Below are 27,304 nucleotides of genomic sequence, written 5' to 3' on the forward strand. Positions count from 1 at the left end.
TGTCAGGTTCCACAGCCAACAATGTAGTACACACTTATCAGAAAGGTTATACTTTATTGAGGAGCTATAGATGCATTAACAAAGGCACTGTTAAGAATGGCATCACCCCTACAAGCATAATGGGACATAGGGCATTCGTATGCACACACCCCCCCGTCATAGGCCAATTAGCCACATTCCCGCACGTGGGAGAAGCAGCCTCAGACCGTTAGAGTCAAAGCTGGGAACCGATAGCGCTCCCACGGTTATTCCCTCAGCTCTAGACGCTACACCACCTGCACATCTTAGAGATAACAGCGTTACAGCAGAGAAGAAGCACAGAAGGAATGCAGCAGTAATTAATACACAGAAAAGGGAAGCTGATGGCCTCCTGAACTATCATGGTAGCATAGCTGACACTATATCACGAAATCTGACCACCACAGATAAATTTATAATAATTGTTCAGGTCAAAGACCAAGCCAGGAATCTACATGTAGCAACTAAACTCTTCAAGAAAAGACTTCTGAATTTTGCTGAAGTAAGGGATGTGCAGACACACTGGTAGCAATTACATAACCTATTTACTGTCCACCCCATAAAGAGTACTTGAATTAAAGCCAGTTTGATTGCATTGAAAACTCCACCTTGACAAGTTTCAGGTGTCTGCTTACTTAGAAAAAGGGGTATAACATTTACAGCACAATCCTATGCATGTTTAGTAGCCCTTGGAAGAGCAGAATGGTGAGATATAAATTTTGTAAATAACTAGAAATGTTTAAAGTACATTCAATTCAGGTCAAATGAGCTTACTCCCAAGTAAGCATGCACAGGATTGTAGCCATAGTTTGCAGCCTTGATTAGGTAAAATCTTTGGAATAATCCTGCTGTGTTGCATCATTGGTAGGTATTATATCAACCAAGCAATCAAAATACCTTTAATGGCATAATAAAATACATAGTGTGATGTATTACATAATTATATTGTAGGTATCCAATTGTTTAGCACATCTTTCTCTAATTTTGTGAAACTGTTTAATTGATTAGTAGATACTGTTCCTATTCTAGCTGTTCAAGGTAAGAGACCAAACTGCACCAATAAGTAAACAAGACAGATCTGTCAGAGGAGGGTGGAATATAGATGTTCAATATTACTGTTCCTATTGTATTGTTTTTAAACTGTGGAAGCTGCCTTGAGACTTGGTGAGAAAGCTGGACTGCACACACAATAAAATAAAATGGCAAACCTTATTTCAGTGGATTTCTCTGGAGGGGGACTGTAAGGATTAGCTGTTGGTAAGCCTATGGATCTTACAGCTCTTGTTAACTATTAGCTGTAAGTTCTTACAGATTGAGACCTGGCTGGTTTCCAGAGAAATTGGCTGACTGTTAACTGCATGCACCTGGCAGCGTGAAACAGGCTGGCTGGGGACACTTTCCTCATGCTTTTTAGGACAATTCCGCTTTAATGTCCTGCCACTTGGAATCAACTCTGCGAGCAAAGTGTTTCAGAGATTGATGGACCAAGTTCTAGAGGGTCTTGAATGTGCAGTGGCCTACCAAGATGATATAGCTGTCATTAGCTCAACTTGGCAGGAGCATCTTTGACATCTTGATGCAGTGTTTCAACGGATGCAGGGTGCTGGACTATTAAACCTGCAAAGTGTCAAATAGCTAGCAATAGCGTTTAGTATTTGGGACACCAAATTGGGGGAGGTAAAATTGAACCCCACCAAGTAAAGGTGGACGCCATAATTAATTGGCCAACCCCAGTAACAAAGAAGCAGGTTTTGAGTTTTTGGGGGGCATGTGGGTTTTATCGTCAGTTTATACATGGGTTCAGTGAGTTAGCTGCCCCACTTACCAACTTGTGTAAAAAGAAAGCCCCTGTCAGGATTCACTGGACATTCACCAGTCAGCAGGCCTTTGAAGCCTTAAAACAACATATGGCCCATGCCCCTATTCTGAGGCCCCCTGACTACACACAACCTTTTGTTGTAAGAACCAATGCATCTAAAAATTGATTGGGTGTAGTGTTGATGCAGAGACCTTAGTGGGTGTTTACACCCAGTGGTCTATCTAAGTCGTAAGATGTTACCGAGGGAAAAAAAGATATAGTGTGATCGAACAAGAATCGTGAGCACTGGTTTGGGGCTTGAATAAGCTTAAAACATATTTGAGGGGGATACATTTCCACTTGGAAACAGATCACAACCCTCTGACATTCATACATAGGATGAAGGAGGGAGCCAGTGTGGTGTAGTGATTAAGAGCAGTGGACTTTAATCTGGGGAACTGGGTTTAATTCCTCAGTCCTCCCCATGAAACCTGATGGATGATCTTGGGCCAGTTACAGTGCCTTTTGTGGGGAGAGGGAGAGAAGATTGTAAGCCACTTGTCCACCTTTTTGCTAAGGCCCCTGGCTGGTTATTAGGGCAGCTTCCCCATATTCCCCAAGTATTGTGGAACCTGCATTTATAGTTCCACTATTAGTCAATGTGTGATAGAGACTTCAATCCTACACAGCAGTTTTTTTTTTAATTAGTTTTTAGGAATTCAGTTGCTATCATCACATAGGGTGATCCCGACTGTTTACTAAAAAAGAAATCCCTTCAATTTCAAGACCTTGCTTCTTGATAAAGTTGCAGTTCTGTTGTTGCAATTCTTCATATAGATGTTATTTACTACAACTATCTGCTTATCTCATTTCATCCTGTACTATGGACTACATTTTAAGCAATTTAAGTTGGAAGTGTCTCACACCCATGCTACAGTTAATGTAGTACTAATTGGATTGGATCTTGTTTGACCTGGATCTGCCTTTATAACACCCCTCCCCCGTGACACTTCTATGTATCTGATAAATTAGCTATGACTTACAAAAGCTTCTGTTGGAATAAATGTTGTTAGTCTCATAAATACCACTGGACTCATTTTATAATCTTGTTAATAATATTTAATAAAGTTATTGTATGGCATTTTGTCATATAGCCAGGACATCAGAAGATTGTCTGGTAGCCTTAAGTTCTTGTGTAGGGGTCTCAAACTCATTTGTAATGAAGGCCGTATCTGACATAAAAGAGACCTTGTCGGGCTGGGCCATTGTGTGTCATAAAATGTAACGTCAGGTAGCGGAGATATAAACTTTATAAAGGACACAAACACAACAGTTTTCTTTTACTTCAAATAAAAACATGCTTAAAACATTAGCACTCTTGCAATATTTTATTTAACAGTCCCTGTTAAATGACACCTCTTGCTCTGAATTATTGCATCAAAATGTCTATGCTGTAGCAATCCTGAGTATGCTGTTCAGGTGTGTACTGCAAACCTACTCTTGATTTATTGACATTCATTACAGAAATCTCACTTCTGCTACTCTGAGCCTAGGCTGGGCATTGCGAGTTTTTGTACATAAATGGCTTTGTGTGCTGGTCATCATGACACAGAGGGCTATGTGTTTGTCTACAAAACTATAGTCTTCCCAGAAAAATAACTGCAGTTCCTAGGAGGCAGTGCAAGAATAGAGAGACAGAAATGTATAGTGGTCAGTATCAGCCTGCTATCTGGGATGTCTAGGTTCAAAATCCCCAGTCTACAAAGGAAATGTGCTGGGTTAACTTGGTCTGGACACACTCTCAGCCTAATCCACCTTGCTGGCTTGTTGTTATTCCTCATCTAAATAGTACACATTGCTTTCCTACTGAGAAATACTGGATCATGAGGGCATGAATACAGTGATAAAGGGGAGCAAACCCAGTTGCACTCAGGAGAGCCACAGCATAACGAGCCCAACAAAACACACACAAAAGCTTATACCTTGAATAAAACTTTGTTAGTCTTAAAGGTGCTTTGTATTTCTCCCAGGTGATTGAGGCAGCTGAGCAAAGGGAGGGAGCTTCAGCCAATGGAAGGGAAGAAAAGCTTGCCTTTGTCTCCTGTACGATTGAGGGAGCCTGGCCAGGAAGCAAGCTCTGGCTTGTTCCCTCCCCCACTGGAGGAGAAGGGGGAGGAGCCTCAACCAATGCAGAAAACAGAAGTTTGCCTATCTCTCCTGTGCGACTGAAATAGTTTGGCAAAGCAAGCTGCAATGCAGCAGTAGCAGAACTGGAGAAGGAAGCAGGAGAGAGCTCAATGGTCAGATAGGAGCCAGCTCGCGGGCTGCATGTTTGACACCCCTGTTTTAGCTCTTTTAGCGTTTTGTGAACTAGACTTACTTTTTGGGCTGAAAGAGTTCTGAAAGAGCTGTAACTGACCCAAGGTCACCCAGCTGGCTTCATGTGGAGGTGTGTGGAACTGAATGTGGTTCTCCAGATTAAAGTACGCTGCTCGTAACCACTACACCAAACTGGCTCTCTGACCTGGATAGCCCAGGCTAGCCCAATCATGTCAGATCTTGGAAGCTAAGTAGAGTTGGCCTTGGCTAGTATTTGGAAGGGCGACCTCCAAGGTATACCTAGCCAGCTGGCCAGCAGAGGAAGCCCCACCCCCAAACAGCCCCATCATGTATGACGTTGTGACATCATAACACTGGGGGTGTCACATGGTGATGTTCTATCATTTTGGCCAAAACCTCTATTTTAACCATATAGTTTTGGCCAAAAACCTACACCGTCACCGTGCCATGTCCACAGCACAATGACATCACTTCTGTGTGACATCATCACATCGACCACCTTCCCCATTCCCAGAAGGCTTCCTCTCCCCCACCCCTGCATGGAAAGGGTACCTGGCAACCCTAATCAGCTCCCTTGGGAGGTGGTGAGCTCCCTCTCACTGGCAGTCTTTAAGGTCAGTGGCTGGACAAACACTTGTCAAGGGATGCCCTAAGCTCACCGTTCGTTGAGCATGGGGTTGGACTATATGGCCTTTATGTCCCCTTCCAACTCAGTGATTCTATAGGATGAAATCGCGCTGCACTAAAGCTTTGTCGACTGCAACGAATCCATTTTCCTTTACAGTCCTTCCTCCTTCCAGGACTTCGCTACCCTTCCTCTGGAGATCTGCGCAACAACCATACCAAAAGTCACGACTTCTAATGGAGACAAACAAAGCAGTGGCAGCCAAGAGTTCACGCTCCACCTTCAGCAACGTTTCCCCCTTTTTTCGCCATTCCCTTCTCCCAGAAACACCCGCGCGGCTACTAGGAAGGAAGGCGTGTCTCGGACTATACGCATGCGCAGGTTGCTTTGCTTTTCTTCTTTTCGGACAGCTCGGGGAAGAGGAAGGGGAAGAGGAAGAGGAGAGAAAGAGAAGAAAACCCGGATGTTTTTTGCCCGAGGAATGACTGTGGTAACTCCGCTTGGCGCATGCGTAAGGAGGGGTTGAGGACGTACACCAAACCACCGAGTGATGGAGAAGAGGTAGGATAGAGCGGCCTCAGCAAGAAGAAGGAAAAGAATAACGGCCTGGTGGTCGGTTGTCCGGCGCTCTTGGTGCGGGGTGGATTCGGGTCTTCTAAGCCATAGGCCAGGAGGGAAAATCGGGGATGAGGCGGGAGGAGTTTAGGGGCGGGGCAGGTCTTTTTTTGTTTGCACACCGGATTTCCTGGTTATTTTTGAAGCCTGGTTGGTCTTGTGGGAGAGTGGTAATAGTGACAGCTGTTTATATGAGACAATGGAACCGTCCAGTAGGCGCAAAAGGCGGGAGTTCAGAGTGTGTGTGGGTGTGTGTGGGGGGGTGTTGATGAATGTTCTGGTCCTTTTTAAAAAAGCGTTCAGAAATGGCTCTGCAAGCGCTTCCGGAGTTACGAGGCGGCGGCGATGCAGTGCAACGTTGTTGGCCCTGTATTTCTGAGGGTGTAAGGCTGAGATATAATATGCCCGTATTCTAGTTTGAGGAAGTAGAGGGAGACTGATGTATGTACGACCAGCTGTAATCCGCTGCAAACGGGGCGGGGGGGGGGGCTGCGAGGTTTGAAAGGGGGGTTTACAGTAACCCTAATGTAAACAATGGTCTTGTTGCATTTAACATTTTATTCCAATTTAAACTTTTGTGGATTACAACGCGCTTCTTCAGATACAATGGATTTCTTTCCACCCCATCTATTTCAAATTGCTTGCATAGCGAGGGGCCATTCGTTGTATCCGAGCATGTTGGTTCTAGTCCACGAAAGCTTACGCTGGGATACACTTCTGCTACTTTTAGAGATCTCATAGACATTCTATTCATTGCTGCAACTTCTTTGTAATGAAGGCAGTCGTGCAATCTAGTGTGGGTTCATCGTTGAGCTACGACCCTGCTCGCGTGAATTGCAGGCAAATTGTGCTCAGAAGTGATCCCAAACATATGCTCGGGGACGCACGTGTTACTCGGGTCTTTTCGCTTGAACGTGGGCTGGATCGTGGGGGAAGCTACAGATTTATATGCGTGAGAGCTTTGGACAAGCAGAGAAAGGCAGCCGGAGACGAATATTATGCGTGGAAATTGTGGGATGATCCTGAGCTCTCAGGGCACGAAAAGAGAACGAAACACGGAGGGGAAAGCAAGCGAGTGAGGTTCTAGACGGGAGAAATTTCTTGTTGTGGGGTGTGTGAGTCCGCCTGTTTCTGGCAGAGAAGTCTTTGGGCAATGCTGCAACTTCTTTGTAATGAAGGCAGTCTAGTGTGGGTTCATCGTTAAGCTACGACCCTGCTCGCGTGAATTGCAGGCAAATTGTGCTCAGAAGTGATCCCAAACATATGCTCGGGGACGCACGTGTTACTCGGGTCTTTTCGCTTGAACGTGGGCTGGATCGTAGGGGAAGCTATAGATTTATATGCGTGAGAGTTTTGGACAAGCAAAGAAAGGCAGCCGGAGACGAATATTAGGCGCGGAAATTGTGGGATGATCCCGAGAGAGGGGGAGCTCTCAGGGCACGAAAAGAGAACGAAACACGAGAGGAAAGCAAGCGAGTGAGGTTCTAGACGGGAGAAATTTCTTGTTGTTGGGGGTGTGAGTCCGCCTGTTTCTGGCAGAGAAGTCTTTGGGCAAGGGTGTTCTCTAAAAGTGGCTGATTCCACGCAGAAATCCCGTTATTGTGTTTGGCTGTCTCGATATTATACTCTCCAATTGAAAGCAGGAGGTGGAGCGCTTTGAACAAGAATTTCCTCCTGCCTTTTCCTGCTTGGTCAGTCGCGATGGTGGTGAGGGTTCGGTTTCTTTTTTGGGATCGCTCGAGATAGGTGCTGGAGATAAGGGCAAACAACTTTCCTTAGACGCATGGGACCTACATTATCACGTGTGTCTGTTTGAAAGGATAGTGTATGAAAAAATAGGTCTATTCTAAATTCTCAACGCCTCAAACAGAATTTAGTGTTAATAATGAGAGGATACCTTGACAGCAGTAGTATCTGTAAGGCAAAGGTAGTCTTTTTTTTTCTTTTTCAACTTCGAGAACCTGTTGGACAATTATTTTAGTTATCATGCATGTTGGGTATTGGTTATTACATCCAAAATATATAGTAAAAAAAGGAAAGGCAAAAAAAAATATAGGATAAACACATGGCCTTTTGACATAGAGGAATTTACAGGCTGTTACATCAGTTCAAGAAAGATGATTGCAGATTTTGATAAAACACCTAGGAGATTGTGTGCTTGCTTTTCTGTTGGGGGATTCCTGTCGTACAGCAGGCCTGAAACAACGTTCCTATTTTGGAATAAGTAGTTTGTAGAGTTCATTATATTCAGAAATTTCAAAAGGTGGAATTATGGTTTTATATGCTGTTAAAGCAGTTTGATTAGAAGTGTAAGTCTGCTTGAATTTGGAACAAAATATCAAACAATGGGGCAATTTATGATTGCCTTTTGTTACGCCTTTGTCTGAAGATTGTACTATTGACTAAGACGATATGCTCGTTTAGATGGCCTCTGGCTTTCTGATTTCTCTTGGTTTTCTATAGATCAGTGAAAATACACAACATTTCTTAAACAAGTATATGCCTAGATTTCAGAAAAAAGGAAGGTACTGAATTTGGTGTCTATGTAAATTGTCACCTGTTATAGGTAGAGGTGAAGAAACTGGCGGGTAAAATTCCAGAGCCTCAATTCAACACAGCTTTGTTTAAATTCTTTGATATTAGTGACTTAAGCATGCTGAATTTTCCATTGGTTTGTGGCCCTGGTGTCTGAAAACTGGATGCGGTTAACTACTCTCCCCTCCCCACACGTGTACTGGCTGCACTGCTCAGAGGAAAGGCATTCTTGTGCCTTTTTCTAGTGGCTTTTTACAGCCACATTTTTCTTTATTATGGCGCCCATAAATTGTCCTTATGTGAAGTGTAGTTTTCTTTCTCTGTCTACTGTAGCCAATTTTTGATGTATTTAGATGCAGCTAAATTGTTTATCATTCATACAGGGTTCCTCAAAATTTCTCACTAGGTTGCCAGTGGACCAGTTGTTCATACCCAGCACAAAAATCCCACCCCCACATTCTATTTTAATTACAGGGGACCTGAGAGTGATATTTGCTCTGCCTTGGAAGGGTGAGGGAAGAGGCAGTATCTCTCTGTTCATTTTGAGCTTGTGTTTGATTACATTTTTACCCCGCCCTCCTAGCCAAGGCCGGCTCACAGCAGCTTACACAAAACGGAATAAAATTCCATCAGTACAGCATAAAATCACCAACATCACTTAATATAAATAATGTTAAAACCCAAAAATGTAATAAAGTGCTAGCAACATAATTTCCTCATTTTACAGTCAACTCTTTGGTCTTCTTCAGTTGTCTTGGGTAGTTGGCTCAGGCAGTAGTTGAAGGGTCCAGCGGATCAGGGCTCTCCCACCATAGGATGTCAGTTGTTGTTGTTGTTGGTGGTGGTAGTGGTGGCGGCTCCAAAGGCCTGGTGGAAGAGCTCTGTTTTACAGGCCCTGCGGAACTGTAAAAGGTCCTGCAGGGCCCTGATCTCTTCTGGGAGCTCATTCCACCAAAGTGGAGCCGCCGCCAAAAAAGCCCTGGCCCTGATTGTCACTAGTAGAACTTACCCATGCAAAAGCCAGACTTGAAGACAAGTTGAAAAGTGCCTTATGTTATCTGAAATGGCTGGATATAAAACTTTTAAATAAGGAAAACATCACTCCCTTTTCCTTAAAGTGCAGGTAACCGGGGAGGGGGGAAGGCTTAGTAGTACAAATAATTGCAGGTTGTTAATGCAAGTTCGTATTTGTGGATCCTTGGCGATACAGCAGTTAAGGTTGTGCACACAACCCATTTGTTTTTGCGTCAATAATAGTCATTGTTTGCGTCTTGTCCCACAGTTGGCTGTAATTTATTGTGTCTACCATCTTTGCTCAGTAGAACAGTGACGAATGCAGGAATGGTTAGTTCGAAACATGAATATTATACATTAAGTGGAGTTACTGCAGCAAATCAGTAGCAGGCATGGCTGATCGGATACCTGGTAACGAGTCTACGCCTCAATTTTTAAAATACTTTTCAACTGAGTGCATTGCTGATGTCTAACAATTTAAGATTTTCAGCCTTGTGTATCACAGAGAGCTAATTTTAGGATGTCAGAATGATGCCAAGTGGCATTAGGCACGTATTCAGTCTCACATACTTTTCTTGCTGCTTTTAATTCTGTCAGGTATAATTCTAGTTTTGTATAGTAAGCAAGAAACAAATGATCATAAACCAATACACATTTCCCACTTTCCTTTCTCAAAATATTTTCATCTTATCTTCTGGTCAGGTCAGTTTGCGGCACAAACTTTCAGCAGGTTTGTGGAAGTTAGCTGAGTTAATAGGGTGAATAGTAATTTACTGAAATGTACTGTTACATATTAATGAAACATTGTCCCTGACTACTTCTGACACAAGGCCAGATATATTTGTGGCCCCAAATAGAAACTTTTTGGTGTGTCATTCAATTCCATATTGGAACATTCCAATTTTGGTCCTATTTTATTTATTGTTAATTGCCTTACATGTGTTACAGGGACTCTGTTGTTTGTTGTATTTTGCATCATTAGACCTCTGAAGAAGGCTCCTGTGAGCCGAAACATGTCAAGTCATACACTGTCCTTTTTTGTGTGTATTTGTAACTTTGAACATTTTGTAAAAATTATTATAACATATAAAGCACTTTGAACACTCAAAGTGCTACACAACCACTGGGCATTATTAATATTTTGCTAGTGAAATAGTTACTGCAGTTCTTTGTTCAGCTGCAAGGACTTAGTGAGAAATGCATTGGCTTTGCCAACCTCAGATGTAGATGGCTTAGATCTACTAGGGCCCCGGTCACACGGGCCGGATATCGTGGGGGGGAGGCATGGCTAATTGCCCCGGCACAGTTTGATCTGCGATTACGTGATCAGACGCGCCGGCGGCACACCATGGGACCTTCCCTCGGCACCGGTGGGTAAATGAGGGACCGGAGGGGAATGCCGTGTGCCGGCGCGATCACACCATGGGAGTCTGGAGGCAGCCCGTGGCAAACGTTTACTAGTACTTTGGAGGTAGTAGTTCTTTTAATGTGCATGTTCAGCAGTAAACCACGGGTGCACTCCACTTCCCAGATGTTGGGGTGTGATTGCGCCATCCGTGCCTCTTCCGCAGCAACTTTGTTGTGTGACCGGGGCCTAGAATCAACTTTTGACCAAAGCAGAGAAGAATGTGCTATAAATACTAGATTGCAAATATCCTTTTAATAGGTTGTACACTTATTATCTGCCATGAAATTATTATAGTTCATAAAAAGTAGTGATTATTGCCTTGCATTGTGTGAAAATTTTTACTAATGGAAGGGGATAGTTAATCCACCTTCCATTGCAGACCTCTGACTCATGCTGTTCCTAGGAGTCCCCTGTCCCACAGGAACAGCCTGGAGGGGGGCATTTTGGACTGCAGTGGGAAGGGAGTGAGGGAGTCCTGTTCCGCTGACGGAATCCCCTCTGTCAGCAGAGATCTATTGTAGAATCCTGTCATTGTCTTTAACTAAACTAAATAGGGAGCAGCTATGTGTGATTATCTACAAACAACTTCTGATATTATAAGAATGCTGGTTTAAGTTAGAAATGTGTGGTTTACCCCTTGCTTCATTCACCCCCCCAGCTCCAAGTATTCTTTCTCAATATCTATCTAGAGAGACAGAGAGAGAAAGAGACAGAGATAGAATAAATCATTGGGGTTCTGCTATATATGACGAATCACATGTGCAAGTCAAAGCTTGTGTCCTTAATTAGGAAAGTCTAAGTTTGCAATTCTGTGTGCAATAGGATTTACTACTGAAAAAAAAATGCAGATTGTTCGGGTGCCCATTTAGTGCATTGTATAGTATAATGGTTTTGAGAGCAGTGAACTTAGGTTTGCTGCAGTGTAGTAATTTGCTTTTGTCATACTTAGGGCTGTTTATTTTAACATTTTGCAGTTTCCAGTCTTATCATCGTGACTGTGGTGCAGAACTTTCAACATGCCAGCAGCACTTGCAGAAAACAGTCAGGTGATCTGTGAAGTGTGGGCAAACAATCTAGAAGAAGAGATGAGGAAAATTCGAGAAATTGTTCTCAGCTACAGCTATATTGCAATGGTAAGCATGCTTCAATGTTCAATCTTTTTTTCTGTATCTAGGACATAATTGTATAGGTGGGTATAAATCTATATATCTAATAGCGAAGGGGCCCCCTGTGTGTGGATATCTAAATCTTCGCACGTGGGCCAATGCTCAGGTGTGCAGAAAAAACTGAAAACTGTAAAAAAAAATAGGGGGGATAATTAAATCCCCCAAAAAGTAACAGAGCGCCCCCTGCGCATGCGCAGAGAACACTTTTAGAATGGCTTCGCTGCTGCCGCCACCAGAAAAGGGGAGGGGGTGGTGGGGAAGAGGGAGGGAGAAAGTTCGGCGGGCTGGTGAGGCCTAGCTGTTGCTGCTTGGGAGGGGAAGGTCGAAGGCTTGGTGGGCTGGCGGCTGTGAGCCACTCAGCCGCTGCTGCCGTGCAGGAAGGGAAAGCTTGGCGGGCTGGCCAGGCATTGCTCCCGCTGGGGGAGGGGGGGAGGCTTGGTGGGCCGAGCTGAGGCCTAACCGCCATTGCCGTGGGGGAGATGGGGGAGGTTTTGTGGGCCCGGCAGCTCGCCGTCGGGGCCAGGCCGGGGCGGGCGAGAGCTTACTTGTGGTGGCTTCCTCCTTCTTGACAAGTTAGGGGAGGGAGGGGGAAAGAAGAAAGGTTGGCGGGCTGGCCTCACCGCCGTCACTGGGGGTTGAGGGAGGAAGGGGGGAGGGAGAAGGATGGGCTCACCTGTTGCTGCTTCTGCAGGCCAGGAGCTGTGGGGAATACTCCCCCCCGAGTATCGCGGGTCCCGCCTCTTGTTCTGTTATAATGTGTGCTCAGCTGGTCAGTAGATATGACCCAGGAAACTAGGTATCTTTCAGTTTTTCTCATGACTTTAATACAAATACTTAAAATATTTTCTTTGATGGCTTATGAGCCTCAGATCTGCAGATTTAACTTAATTTGTATGCTGCCTCAATTGATCTAAAAACAGGCTGTTGTCGAAATCTTGATGATTTAACACTTTTGCATAATACTTTGCAGACAGTCATCCCTTTGGTCTTTCACATCCCATTAGTGTTTGCTGATAAGCTCCTAAAGGCAGCTGGCTGTTGGAAAGAGAATACTGGAGTAGATATAATTTGGTATAAGGGAATTCTTGCATCCACAAGTAAAGCAGCCTAGTCCATATCAGAACATTCCATACATTTAAATATGACTTCTAGAACTTCACATAGCTTAACTTTCTTGCATGCTTATTACATTTATATCCCACTTACTAGCTATTAACGCTTTTGTAGGGATTCGCAAATAATCAGTGAAAACATTCCTTTATATTAGGAGTGTGTGAGTGAACAGATACTGGATACAGTAAACTACTGTATATTAAGAGGTCTGAGAAAGCTGATTTTTTTTTTTAGGCAGTTGTGTCACACTTCCATTTAATCAGTCTTTCAGATTATTGATTTATTTTGACTGAAAGTAAATCTAACATGACCTTTTGAACTCACTGACTACAGGAATCCCAACTTGTGCAACTTGTTATCTAATAGGAGCACTAACTAACAGGGCATTAATACCCCATATAAAGTTACAGTAGCTATGTCTTACTGACTCATTCAGGTGAGTTTGTTTAAAAACTCAGGTGTCTTGTTAAGTCACATGTACCTTCGAGAGAGAAGGGTTACCCAAGGTAGGATTTTTCAAGCCTATCCATAAATACTTTTTGGTGAGTGGTTTGCTGTGTGCTTTTTAAATGATAGTTATATAAAAGAAGGTTTCCTTTTTTCATGGCAAGCCATGTTTCACTGTAATTGAGTGGCATGCATTACAGTGGGTGGCACCAGCCACAGCAGTCAGGGGCACACTTTGTTGTAAATGATTGTTTTAGGTTGAGAGCAGTTTTAAAATCATGATAGAAAATGTTAACGTGTGTGTTTGCTTATCTTTGTGTATCTAAAAGAGACTATGCAGTTGCAGTACATATTGAAATTACAGATGCTTCCGACTGACATTGATCCCATTGGTAGGTCTGGCCCAGTACAATTATAACCTTGTTATCCACTATAGTGCAGTAAACGTCCCAAATTAACTGGGGCAGCATCATTATTGGAAATGGAGTAAAGCAATTAGGGAGTCATATATTAACGACTCCTCACTTTGACGTCAGGAAGTTGTGCTTGAATTGTTCTGCTATGTATGACTGATGACAAATTAGTCCATACTCAATAAGCATGAGAGACTGACCATGTGACAAAGCAATATTACCTGTTCTCCAGAACAACAATTAGCTCCTTGGGCTTGGATTTAAACTGATAATGAGTTTATGACCAAATGCATTTCTGAGGATCGCAGACAGGAGATTGTTGTAACTCAGCTAAGGACTAGATATCAGTCCATACTTATCAGTACCTGTTTGAAAGAGTGGTCCTGCCTGCCAGCATGTTTACTTTGCTGTATTATCCTTATTGTCAAGAAATAAACCATGTGATTCACACCATACAGACCTGTCTCTTTCTGGAAGAGATATGTTAGTATGCTTTATTACTTTTTTCGATGAACTATTTATAAAACTTGAAAGTAGTTAAGAAAGAACAGTGGGTGTATGGTAACACTTCTACATAGTGAGGGGCTGTTAACTTTTAATCCACTACTGCCCTCCAGTATACAGCATTATCACAGTAGGGTTGCCAGACCCCCCGGATTGGCAGGGTCTGGCAACGGAGATTGGGCGGGTGGGGACCTCCGGCTGCCTGCACTTAAAGCAAACCCTTTAAGTGCAGGCAGCCAGGGCAAAAGCGCCCTATACGCCGGATCTCTGCTCGGAGATTGGGTGTGCAGGGCCCTCTGGCTGCCTGCACTTTAAGGGAACCCTTTAATTGCAGGCAGCTGGGGTGAAAGGGCCTCGCGAGGGCGGGGCTTGGAGTCAGTATGTCTAACATGATGTCATCACGTTAGGGATGCCCCGTTCCCTCCTGGAACGCCCCCCAAATTCCCTCGCTGGGTACAAAGATGGACCTGGCAACCCTATCACTGAATGTTTATTTTTTTATTAAAATATTTATTGAAAACATATACTATGGAGACTACTCAACATAGACCTATTAAGACCTATAACAACCCCCCTACAGGTAACAAATTAAAATTAAATTAAAATATTTTTAAAAATCAACTACAAAATGCCTACCTAAAATGAGTGGCCTGACATTCCTTATGGAAGGCAGACGGTACAGGGTTTCTGGGAACTTCTGTGGGGAGGATGTGCCACAACACTGAAGCTGCCACCAAAAAAAGTGGGCCTGTGCATTGGCTGGACAGCCTTGCAGGCAGAGCCTAGCCAGATCGAATTCCTGGAAAAATCTAATATGGTGAACATCCTCAGGGTGTGATGAACAGTATAGAACAACTCTTTCACTTGTGTCAGAAGTCATTGCAAGTGAGGAGAAGGGGCAGCCTCAAATCACGTATTTTCCCATTTGCACTGTTATTTTTTTCCCCAGTTTATTTTTGTTTTATAGTTTACAGTATTCAACATTCATCGGTTTACAGTTTACTCTTGCGAGTCTTATGTTTTTACATTTTCCAGCCAGATATAAAACATTTTCCATCTTTTTTCAAATGTCTCTCTGCTTTTACTTTTTAGTCTTACACTTAGCCTATCTATTTAAACTACAGATAACATTTTATCTATTATCTCTTTAGTTGAAGGTACATTCTCCTCCTTCCACATTTTTGCTAGTAAAATTCTCGCAGCTGTAAAGCAGTATAACATAACATATTTGTCAGCCTTACTTACTCCATCTGGAAACATATTCAATAATGCTATCTCTGGTTTGAATAGGATCTGCGTGCCAGTAATTTCGTTAATCATCTTATATACTCTCTTCCAATACCGTTGAACTTTATCGCACCTCCACCACATATACATATAAGTGACCACATTATTTTTACATTTCCAGCAGTTTCTATTTGCATTGGCATAACATTTCGCTATTTTCTCCGGCGTCCAGTGCCATCTATAGAACATTTTATAAATGTTCTCTTTAAATGGTGTGGCCCGCGTTAACTTTATTGACTGCCAGACTTTTACCCATTGCTCTGCTTCTGTTATGTTCCCTAGATCTCTAGACCATGTCAACATTGTATTTTTTATCATTTCTCCCACTAGGTATTCCTCTAATAGCACTTTATATAATTTTTGCATCATTTTGCCATTTGCACTGTTATGAATGCCCTCCAAGATTTATAGTGGTAGATGGAGAGGCATACAGCCCCTATTAAGGACCACTGAACTTGTAATGTGTTAGTGATATTACATAGTACTTAATTAAAAGAAACAAAACAAAAACACCTGCTTCCTTTGTATAGAGATAAAATTTTGGGAAATTTTGAAGCCACTGGGGGAAAAATGGGTTTTGGGAAAAATTGAAATATGTTCAATACTTTACTGTCAAACCTAAACTTTGTTTGCTGATTTAACAACATAAATGTGTCACTTGTAACTTACAAAACTGTACTGTTGGGCCCATTCATGGAATTTAAATGAATTAATGTCTTCATTTCCTATAAGAAAAACTGCCAGTATATGCAGTACCTAAGAAAAGAGTTGCAAATGCTGCACCCTTTGTTACTACCATAGCACATGTTTCTTTAATTTTTTGCTACCTAAGAGGTAGGAAAAATAAAAGTTGAAGGCAGAAAACAAATTCTGTAGTAAACAAGAAAAGTGTATTCTGACAGATGCTATCAGCTTATTTGGTTATTAAACTAAATTTTATAACATTGAAAACACACTCTTTAAGAATGAATTATTGTTGAATACATTCTACCATATTTATAGTTACCAAAATTATTCACAAATAAGTTCTTAATCATATGCTCCTAAAATTAATGTAGGACTAACTGTTCTCTAATGCTGTATACTTTTTAAACTTTTTTTCAGTCTATTCATTATGAGTAAAACTTTGTCTTTCATTTCATTCAGTTCAAAAGGTTAAAAATGAATCATAGGAGCTTTTTTAGCACTCCCTCAAATATTTCAGGTTTTCCATAAGAAAATTTGACAATAATCCTCAGACTTTTTCATGCTATGCATTTGGAATGAGTGAACTGCTTTACAAGAAAAAGTTCTCCCCAAATTTCCCAATTTTTCTATTGGAAAAATTCAAAATGTCCTCAGACTTGTTCATGTTACATGTTTTGAATATGGTATACCCAGGGGTCGTTTCGTAGAAAAAGAGCTAGGGGAACTCATTAGCATAACTCATTAGCATATGCCACACCCCCTGACATCACCGGAAGTATGTCATGAGGCCACACCCCCTGAATGCGCTCGCCTGCTTCGGGAGAGGGGATCAAAGTGTAATATAAGCCTCCTCCGAGACTCGATCACACCAATCTCAACTCTCTCTTGGGTCTTGATGCCTGCCAGTCATTCCCCCTGCCTGGGGGAAGCCACGTTGGACCAAAATACAGGCCAAACTGCTGGACTTACAGGGTGCATCAAATCGCCATTTTACCCCGACCGGAAGCAGGGGGCGGGGCTTTGTCGTGTGCCCCGCCCCCCGCACCTCACCCCGGGGAACTGCGTTCCCCCGCGTTCCCCCCCGAAATGACCCCTGGGTATACCGTGCTTTCAGAAGCATTTAACTTATTCTGAAAGAGAAAATATTTTGTTGTTGATCGTGGCTTTTTAATTTTAGTGCTCTCTGAATTTTCCAGTTTTCCTTTTGGGAAAAACTGGAAAAGCATCTGTGGGGTCCCCCCCCCCCCAAATTTTCCCCTCCCCATCCAGAATGGGCATTCACGCCTCTACCTTTGTACTTTCTTCACATTTCAGGTATTTTTGCTTGGTTACAGATAACCAAGCTTAACGGAATTAAGATAGCAGTTTTTGATTCCTCTATTGATTATGCAGAAATGTGTAACAGTGAATGTATCAGTTAGCATGGTTATAGAATCTAGCATAAGATCCTCAGAATAGCAAGGGACCCATAGAAAATGTCTGGTTTTTCAGGTCAAACCTTTTTCCTCATCAGTACCCAATGTGATAAACTTACTTATTGTAGGATGTTCAATTATATACATGGGTACTCTGCTCTTTAAAAGTATAATTCTGGACTCGGATAGCATGGATCTCTGCCCCCAGAAGATGAAATGCTGTCCTACCTAACATGGGATCATGCAGAGGAAGTGTGTTCTCTTTAATATTCCTGTATTTTGTATTGCAGGCTGCTTCACATGCCCATTGGGGAGAAAAGCAATCTATAAATGTAAAAAATCTACAAATACTTCTATATGAACGTTTAGTTAGAGTATAATCTTCCACATTCAAACCATTCTTGAATGTAACTTTGAGCCAGAGAGCAAAACTTTATCATTCTGAGGGCCATGTTTACATTTTGATAAACTCTGGCGAGATCTTTTGATACGTGAATCTGTGGGAATACGTTTTGTAGTATTTTAATGCTGTATGTATTCTCTTTAACCTGTTCTGTGGTCTGTTAACTCCTTTTTCTCTCTCTGTGCTCCATAATGCATGCTCTCTGCACCATCACACGTATGTATAAATGCCTTCCTCTGTTAATCCTTTTTCTCTACCACCGCCCTTCAAAGTGCGTATGTACACTCCATCTTTACCCTACAGGCCTGCACCCTCATCTCTTAGCTAGGTTCTGTTTCCCCAATTCATAGGTTTCTCTGCATCACCTTCTTCACTTTTGATGCTTCTGCTTTTCTGCATTGCTGTTATCTTATTCCTCTTTGCTGAGTTTAAAGCATCCAAGGTTTTACCCTCTCAGCAGTTCACCTACATAGGCAGTCACTGATGCAGATGGGCATTGTTGCTTGGTATTTGTAACAGGCTGGTAAAACTGGCACCAATTTTGCCATGTGCCTTTGAATCAAGGCAGATGAAGAACAATACAGCTGTAGAGATGCAGCCATTCCCCAGTCCCTACTTTTCGTTGTTTTGGTAGGGTGAAGTGTTCCTACAAAGAAGTTGGAAAAAGGTGCAGTTAGGGTGTGGACTATTGTTAGGCTGTAGACCTTGTATTATGAAGCCCTGGCTAGTGCATCATTATTACTAGTTAGTGTCAGGAAGCATACCAATGCAGAATTGAGAAATGTAAGTGTCCTAACCCTAACAGTATTTCTATTTGGGATATATTTTGTGATGGTGAAGTATACATCTTTCTGTACCCATGAGTAGGAATTGGTCTCATGCCTGCTTCCCTGAAAGATCAGAAAAGAATGATATACTGTTGTAGACACACCCAAACCTTTGTTTTTTTTAAAAAACAATGTAATACCTTTAAAAAAAAAAAAGACCAACCAAAATAACAGAACACATTGGACAAGATTTCGAGTTTCCTAGAATGCTGTATCGGGCTTAAAACGGGAGGAGGGTGTGTGTATTCTGTGGAGGATGCTGTCCCAGCTTTTATAGGCACGTGGTGTGGTTAGCTAGTTCCCAGTTGCACCCTTGGAATGTTGGGAAGACAGAGCAAATAATCAAAGCCATCTAACTGAAAATGTAACAACAAATAGTTGGGAAAATGTCTTTCTGATGCCAGATGGAACAAACAGGTCCCTTAAAAGGCTGAGAGCGTAGGAAAACAAGTCCTCATTGTAGAAATAATACTGGAGATTTAATTTTAGTTGGTCCACTAAATAGTTGAATTTTGGTATTATTATCTAGTTAAATTTCCCAGGTTATTATTACTGTAGTAAAACCCCTCCCTTCTCCTTGTGTAGGACACAGAGTTTCCTGGAGTTGTTGTTCGACCCATCGGTGAATTTCGTAGCTCTATTGACTATCAGTATCAACTGCTCCGGTGTAATGTCGATCTTCTGAAAATCATCCAATTGGGCCTGACTTTCACAAATGAGAAAGGAGAATATCCTGCTGGAATCAACACCTGGCAGTTTAACTTCAAATTCAACCTTACGTAAGTTGCGGGATCAATCTCTCTGTTCTGTTCCCAAAAGTACTCGTCAAGGAAAAACATAGCAAGAAAATTTCCCTTGTTAGCATGAAGGCATGAATGATACTTCCAAGCTAAATTTTTGAACCCAGAAGCTGTTAATATTTGGTCTTTTCTCAAGACCTAATTAAAGCATTGCTCTTAATCCAAGGATGATTGCAAAATTATTTGGACTGCAAGTCTGGAGAAAAATCTTATTCACCTTTTACCAGTTTTTCTTTTAAATTAGGAAGTTTATTGCCTTGGAGCTGGTGTTTTCTGTGGCAGCAGATGAGTAGGCTTTTTCCAAAGCTGTGATTAACTGCCATTTATGTAGCACATATGGAGTAAAGATCCATGAAAATGAATTACTGTAATACATAGATTCTAGTCATGTCAGTTGGAATGGAACTCAGTTTTCACTGTGAGGAAGTGTATGAGAGAAACTTTGCTCTCTCATTTAGCCATGTCTTCTATAATGAAGGTTTGGGAAATCACAAATGCATTAAATTAAAAGAAAATCTTAATATCCTTGATTCCAGAAGGGTAGTTGTGTTAACCTTTTCACCAAAACACAGTCTGTTACACTTGAGCACAGATACATTTATTTGGTGTGCATTTATTTTGTCAAGAACAGCAGATTTGGGCAAATTTGAATATAATGAATATAAACTTTCAATATAAATTAGATCCCACATCCACAGCTGGGAAATTGAAATTCTGCAATTGGAGAGCTGAAACATTTTAATTAAGTTGTCCATATTGTAGATCTGCGATTCTGGCAGCTTGATGACTTCCTACATAATTTGTACAGGATCCGGAGAACTGCAAGCAGAATTCTGTTCATGGCTGCGTTTCTTCTGCCTCCCCCAAAAAACTGCTCTTAAGGGTTGGGAAACCCTTGAGATATGGGGAACTGCAACCGGGTTGGGATCTGTCAGTCACCAAACCTCCCCCTTTCAGGAAGTGCACGTGTCTTCCCAGCATGCAAATGTGATTTTGAATTAAATTCCTTTTATTTAATTACCAGTTCAAGTCAATTTGCATTTCCTTACATGCAAAAAAGGTATTCATATCCAGGGTTATTATATTTTAATTTTTTTAAGGATTACATCTGCATTAATTTCCTAGCAAGGCTGGTGACAGGAGTGTTAGGCCTGGGAGTGAATGGAGGGTGCATCAGTAGTGGTGAGATGTATATCTGGATGTGGATGTATGTGATAGGGCATGCAGTAAATGATGCAGCCTGCTAGTATTGTTGGAAATAGCCCAGAAGCCTGCCTTATGCGTTTTCCATACTTGCCAGTGCACCACATGAATTGCAACATGCCTGAGACTTCTGCTGCTATGTAGGAAACTCTGGTGGTGTGCTCTCAATCTGTACTGGGTATGAAGTTCTCTCATGAGGCCAAAGGCAAAGTTTGAGACTTCTGTACAAAGTTGGGGTGAGTTTGGGGACTTTTATATTGCTTCCAGCGCAAATGAACCTTGAATCATGGCATCTTAGAGGATTGTCTCGTCATCATTTATGTTGCATGAGTCTTTAGAGGAGTACCAGACTTGTACCCCATTTTCAGCTTGGAATGTGATTGTCTCCCTATACAAGTGAGCAGTATGGTCCACAGTCCATTGGCACTATCCAGCTCAAAGCCTCAGATGGGTGTTTCAGCTGACCTCTCTGTCGCTCAGCAGCCTTGCTTCCCCATCATCCTGAGAGTGCTTTGTGGTCCTTGTAATTCCAGAACAAATTATCTCATAGCAGAGGGCCAAAATTGTAATCTTATTTTTTTTCATGGGATGTGTTTTACCCTTAAGAAAGAGGTCAGGTGGCATCAGCGTCAGTGGAGCTGGACGCATAGAGACCTTGCTCTGACCCCTCACCTTACCAAACCGTGAAAATCAAAGATCTAGAGCTTCTCTTTTACTCCTATAATATGGGTAAACAGGATTATGCCAAAGCTGCAACCAATAATACCTCTCTCAAAGGGATCTCAGAAATCTTTCAAAAATCCCAAGGAAAGCCTAAAAGATGCTGACAAAATGGCAATGGAAGATGTGGCTGCCTTCCCACCAGAAGCTACGATGGAAAATTCTTGTCTGACAACGCAACTTGCAAAATGGAAAGAAAAATACTAGAGAGCATGTTGGCCCTCATATGCCCATTGGTGAAACAATTTGCAGACTTTAAAAACTCGTTAGATAAGGTTAGTCAAACTGCTAATCAGACGCTTGATTAAATGATACACTGAAAGAAGAGGTATACTCTTTACAAACAGAGATGGAGACCTGCATGAATGGGTTCTCAGCTTAGAAACCTCCACACGTAGATCCAACCTAAAATTTCAAGGCTTCTCTGAGCAACTCAGTATTAACACTGACATCGATTTTCCTGTCACAGTTAATTTTCGTGTCATCCTTGACTTCTGGTGGATGGTGACGCGCTTGCAGACGCATCTCCCGGACCTCCCGGGGATGAGGTCTGCCTCCGGCTGAAGGAGGGGGCACGCAGGCTCGTAACCCCCCCCAGGGACCCGGTGGAGGGGCCCTGGCCAGGGAGCTTTGAAGGGGTAGCCTCTTTGATGGCGGAATGCCAGAGAATTGAGGCGCCCCTTCGCTCCGGTGGTCCTTTGAGCCGAGAGACCGAATGGTACTAGCAACGCTTACCGGAATCAAGCGCAGGAGATCGAGCGAAAAAAAATGCTGCAGAAAAAGGGGTCACATGACCAACTATGAACGTGAGTCAACTTAAAGACGATTTTTAAAAAGAAAAGACACTCCCTACCATATCTCACTGAGCAGAGAAAACGAGCAGGGAGGAAATTCCTCGTGCACATAAATAATTGAGCGGAGGGGGGGAGCGGACGAAAACGCGTAGAAAAGTGCCTGGAAACACTCACCAGAGTGATTGTAAATTATTAAGCGCAAATTCAGAGACTCTTGAACTTTCTTGTGCGTGTAAACAATTATAAAAGATGGCGGGGACTTCAAAACATGGTCCCCAAACCATTGGGGAAGCTTGGAAACTATTTAAAACTACGATCCTAGAAGCTCAAAAAAATATATATTCCGCAGGTTAGGAAAGGCACAAACAGGTATAGGAAAAAGCCTGCATGGTTAACAAACAGAGTAATGGAAGCTGTAAAAAGTAAACAGAATTCCTTTAAGCAGTGGAAAGCTAGTCACAGTGAGGCTGATAAAACGGAACACAGGCTATGGCAAATAAAATGCAAGTCTGAGGTCAGGCAGGCAAAAAGGGAATATGAGGAGCATATAGCAAAAAACGTAAAAACCAACAATAAAACTTTCTTCAAATACATTAGAAACAGGAAACCAGCCAGGGAGGCAGTGGGGCCCTTGGACGACCAAGGGGTAAAAGGAGTATTGAAGGATGATAGGGAAATGGCTGAGAAGCTAAACGCATTTTTTGCCTCCGTCTTCACTGTGGAAGATGAGAAGTGCTTGCCCACTCCAGAACCACTGATTTCAGGAGGGGTGTTGAAAGACCTGAGTCAGATTGAGGTGACGAGAGAGGAGGTCCTAAAACTGATAGACAACTTAAAAACTGAAAAATCACCAGGCCCAGATGGCATACATCCGAGAGTTCTGAAAGAACTCAAATGTGAACTTGTAGATCTCCTGACAAAGATATGTAATCTTTCCTTAAAATCTGCCTCCATTCCTGAGGATTGGAAGGTAGCAAATGTCACTCCCATCTTTAAAAAGGGTTCCAGAGGAGATCCGGGAAATTACAGGCCAGTCAGTCTGACGTCGATACCGGGTAAATTGGTGGAAACCATTATTAAGGAAAGAATTAGTAGGCACATAGATGAACAAAACCTATTGAGGCAGACTCAGCACGGTTTCTGTAAGGGAAGATCTTGTCTCACTAACCTGTTAGTGTTCTTTGAGGGGGTGAACAAACATGTGGACAAGGGGGATCCAATAGATATTATTTACCTTGACTTCCAGAAAGCTTTTGATAAAGTTCCTCATCAAAGGCTCCTAAGTAAGCTCAAAAATCATGGGATAGAAGGACAAGTCCTTTTATGGATCAAAAACTGGCTAGTTCATAGAAAACAGAGAGTGAGTGTAGGTGGGCAATTTTCTCAGTGGAGGGTGGTAAGCAGTGGGGTACCGCAGGGATCAGTACTTGGTCCACTGCTTTTTAACTTGTTCATTAATGATTTGGAGATGGGAGTAAGCAGTGAAGTGGCTAAATTTGCGGATGATACAAAGTTGTTCAGGGTGGTGAAAACCAGTGAGGATTGTGAGGCACTCCAAGGGGATCTGTCAAGGATGGGCGAGTGGGCGTCAACATGGCAAATGGGGTTCAATGTGGCCAAGTGCAAGGTGATGCACATTGGAGCCAAAAATCCTAAATATAAATACACATTGATGGGGTCTGAACTGGCAGAGACTGAGCAAGAGAGAGATCTTGGAGTTGTAGTGGATAACTCACTGAAAATGTCGAGACAGTGTGTGACTGCAATAAAGAAGGCCAATGCTATGCTGGGGATTATTAGGAAGGGTATTGAAAACAGATCAGCCAATATAATAATGCCCCTATATAAATCAATGGTGAGACCTCATTTGGAATACTGTGTGCAGTTCTGGGCACCACACCTTAAAAAGGATATTATAGCTTTGGAAAAAGTGCAGAAAAGGGCAACTCGAATGATAAAAGGGTTGGAACACTTTCCCTAAACTGTTAAAGACACATTAACAAGTCATATAAATTTCTACTTGATTTTACTAGATTTGCTATCCGAATAAAATGCTGTAAAGATTTGGGAGCTGCTCTCAGCCAGTTTAGATAACTTGTACCTTTAATGGAAACATGAAGTAAAGAATAGTACTACAAACTGATGGTTGAAAAAGACGTTCAGTCGAAACGTTCCATCCTTAACATCCTCCATCCTTAACATCCTTGACACTGTGACTGGGCTTCTGTCTTCGGATGAAGTTCACCTAGTAAAATCAAGTAGAAATTTATATGACTTGTTAATGTGTCTTTAACAGTTTGAACTTGTACAGTAATTCTTTCCTGTGTCATTGACTTTACAAATTACTGGGTCCACTTGTGTTGTTCTCAACAAATCTTTACAGGGAAGATTGCAGCAAGTCCATAGAATTTCATATTCAGCAATATTTAAAAGATAACTGTAATGATGAGACATCTCCCTCCATGGTCTGGGATGCACTAAAAGTGGTACTCCGAAGTCACCTAATCTCCATAACGTCATCTCTGAAAAAAGAAAGAAGAAGCTTTAAGAAATGAATTGATTACCAAGATAGAGCTTCTGGAGAAAAAACATAAAGCCACGGGAAGCAAAAGGATCTACAGTAAACTCCTCACAGAATGTAAACTTTTGGAAACATTAGATAGCTCCCAAATTCAAAAAAGTCTCTTATATGTTAAACAGAAGTATTGGATCAACTCACCCAAATCCCCGAGACTCATATCTTGGCGTGTCAAAGACAAGATCTTCCAGGCTTGTGATTGCAATTAAGGACCCAAAAGGGAAACTGCATTCTGATTCTTCGAAGATAAACAAGCTATTCACTGATTTCTATGAATCCCTTTACTTGATCAGTGGTCTCTAAGCCTTTCATTTAATCATTCCACGCCATGCCCTCCAAGTCTTTTTCTTCCCCCACCAAATTCTCAGCTTGTAATTTAGTCCCATAGAAATTCCGGCCGTTTTACTTAACCTGTTTGGGTGCCTATTTTTCTGGGGGGCTATTTCTTTGTGTTGAACTCTCTCCTCCTCCTCGTTTCAATGTTTTCTTCCCTCCGTGTTGCTACTAGTTATCTTCAGTTTTTCGCAAAGTTAAAAATCCGGGTGGGCGCAACTGTGCAGACCATGTTCTGTTCCGACGAACGCTCCTGCGTCGGGGCAGTTCCTGGACCCCCCCCCCCCGCTTTGCCGATTACGGGGGGCCCAGAAAAGAAGCCCCCTGCTCCAGCCTGCCCTCCAGGCGGGCTGGTCGGGTGCTCCCGGCAACCGGGAACCCCAAAAACAGAGTGAAAGTGGACAGGCGGCTCAGCACAAGCCGAGACCCGCCCGTCGTCGCGCCGTACCGGAAGCGGCCATCTACCTATCTATCTACAACCCACCCACCCTACTTTTCTAGGGCCCATTGTCTTCATCCACAATGGGCTTTGCTCCCTAGTTGTATATATGAGTTTTAACTGGTTTTAAAATGTATAAATGTATAAATGGTACTGATAATTTATGCCAATAAAGGCTGACTTGACTTGACTTGAATCCCTTTACTCTTCAACAAACCCGACCTCTGAACTTATCCAAGCTTAACTAGCATAAAATCTAAATATTAATTTATTTTATTTTTTATTTTTCACATTTATATCCCGCCCTCCCCAGTGGGCTCAGGGCGGCTAACAGAGACAAGGTCGTTAGTCTTGCCATAGGTAAAAACATATAAAAACATCGTAAAAACATCCAACACTAAAACCACAGTACTCAATCCAATTACTAGTATCCTGATTCCAAGATGGTATCACCACAGTTCCAGTGTACGTGCCCAATGGCGACGGCTTATCAGATCTTCTACAGTTTCCAAGTTCTTCCTCGGGCCTCGTTGATGCATCCTTTAAGATACCCTGACGGTGGTGGTATAATGGGGCGGCGGCAAACTTAAACTGGAAAACTGGTGTGTGTGTGTTAATTACCATCTTCTGACTTACGGCAACCCTATGAATTAAGGACCACCAAAACGTCTTATCATTAACAGTCTTGCTCAGGTGACCCTTGTTCTCTCATAATGTGACCAAAGTACGATAACCTCAGGCTTGTCAACACAAATATTTATTTATTCCTTTTTATTCCTCTAATTTGTGCCCCACCCTCCCCACCAAGGCAGTCTCAGGGCGGCTTACAGACAATATGTTAAAACAGTTAAAACACCATATTTAAATAAAATCACAAACAATACAGAATAAAAAATATCATAAAGTGCTAGTATAATTCATAGCCGATGGCGGTGTTCACAGCCTCCATGTGATGTCTCTGTTTAATCCTTTCCATGCAGTTAACGATACGGTGAAAATTCAGGACATGTTGCATATTGTGTAATTTTGCGTATTCCATCATGAAATGAAAGTAGGAGTTAAATTGCTTAGCAGGGGCAAAAGGGGAAGGTTTAGGTGCAACAAGGACTGATTCATGCTTTCCCTCCTAGGGAAGATATGTATTCTCAAGATTCTATAGACCTTCTTGCAAGCTCCGGGCTGCAGTTCCAGAAGCACGAGGAGGAAGGGATTGATACCTTGCATTTTGCAGAGCTGCTTATGACCTCGGGTGTAGTGCTTTGTGACAATGTCAAATGGCTTTCATTTCACAGGTTGGTCATATATTCTCTTGCCTTTAACTGTTACTCTGTGTTTGTAACATGTAGTGAATATGCTTCCTTCATCTTCTTGGTTTGTAGGGCAGAAAGAATTGTAATAGTATTTTCATCTTCTGTCTTCAGTGGAGCCCCACACTAGGACTGTTTATTATTAGTTTATTATTGTGGTCTTGAGACCAATGTACAGAGTAAGCATAAAACAGTCATAATATACAAAATACAAAAAAATAGAAATCTGAATTTAAGAACTTTTAAAATGCGATTCCCACAATCTAAGAATTAATGCACAGAACTCACTGAATGTGTAATTTCTGTATTCTTATCTGATAGGAGCCAGTGAAGCCTTGCTTTGTTTGTATTAATGTGACCAGGTGTCCTATCAACTAATGGGGTAATAATGTTAAAACGAGCCTCCATGTAAAGTGGGCAACTGAAGAACATATGCTCTACTGATTCGACCTCGCTTAAGGGGCATAGGCATAGCCTTTCAGAGTAGGGGTTTTTATTGTACCTGCCTTGAATAA

General features: G+C 42.2%; 1 protein-coding gene across 6 annotated transcripts in view; it reads left to right on the forward strand.

Moving 5' to 3' along the window:
* Positions 1-5,196: 5,196 nt before the first annotated feature.
* The window catches only part of CNOT8 (CCR4-NOT transcription complex subunit 8), a 31,399-nt gene continuing 9,291 nt past the window's right edge, over positions 5,197-27,304 (forward strand). The window contains exons 1-4 of one of the 6 annotated variants that reach the window (XM_015417070.1): positions 5,197-5,342; positions 11,328-11,486; positions 19,201-19,394; positions 26,613-26,774. In XM_015417070.1, the coding sequence (XP_015272556.1) occupies positions 11,370-11,486; positions 19,201-19,394; positions 26,613-26,774 (473 nt within the window). In that variant the 5' untranslated portion in view covers positions 5,197-5,342; positions 11,328-11,369. The other 5 variants (XM_015417071.1, XM_015417074.1, XM_015417073.1 and 2 more) reach the window with 5 other exon arrangements.

This window comes from Gekko japonicus, unplaced genomic scaffold, assembly GCF_001447785.1.
Source record: "Gekko japonicus isolate JY-2015 unplaced genomic scaffold, Gekko_japonicus_V1.1 scaffold746, whole genome shotgun sequence".
NCBI classification, from domain to species: domain Eukaryota; kingdom Metazoa; phylum Chordata; class Lepidosauria; order Squamata; family Gekkonidae; genus Gekko; species Gekko japonicus.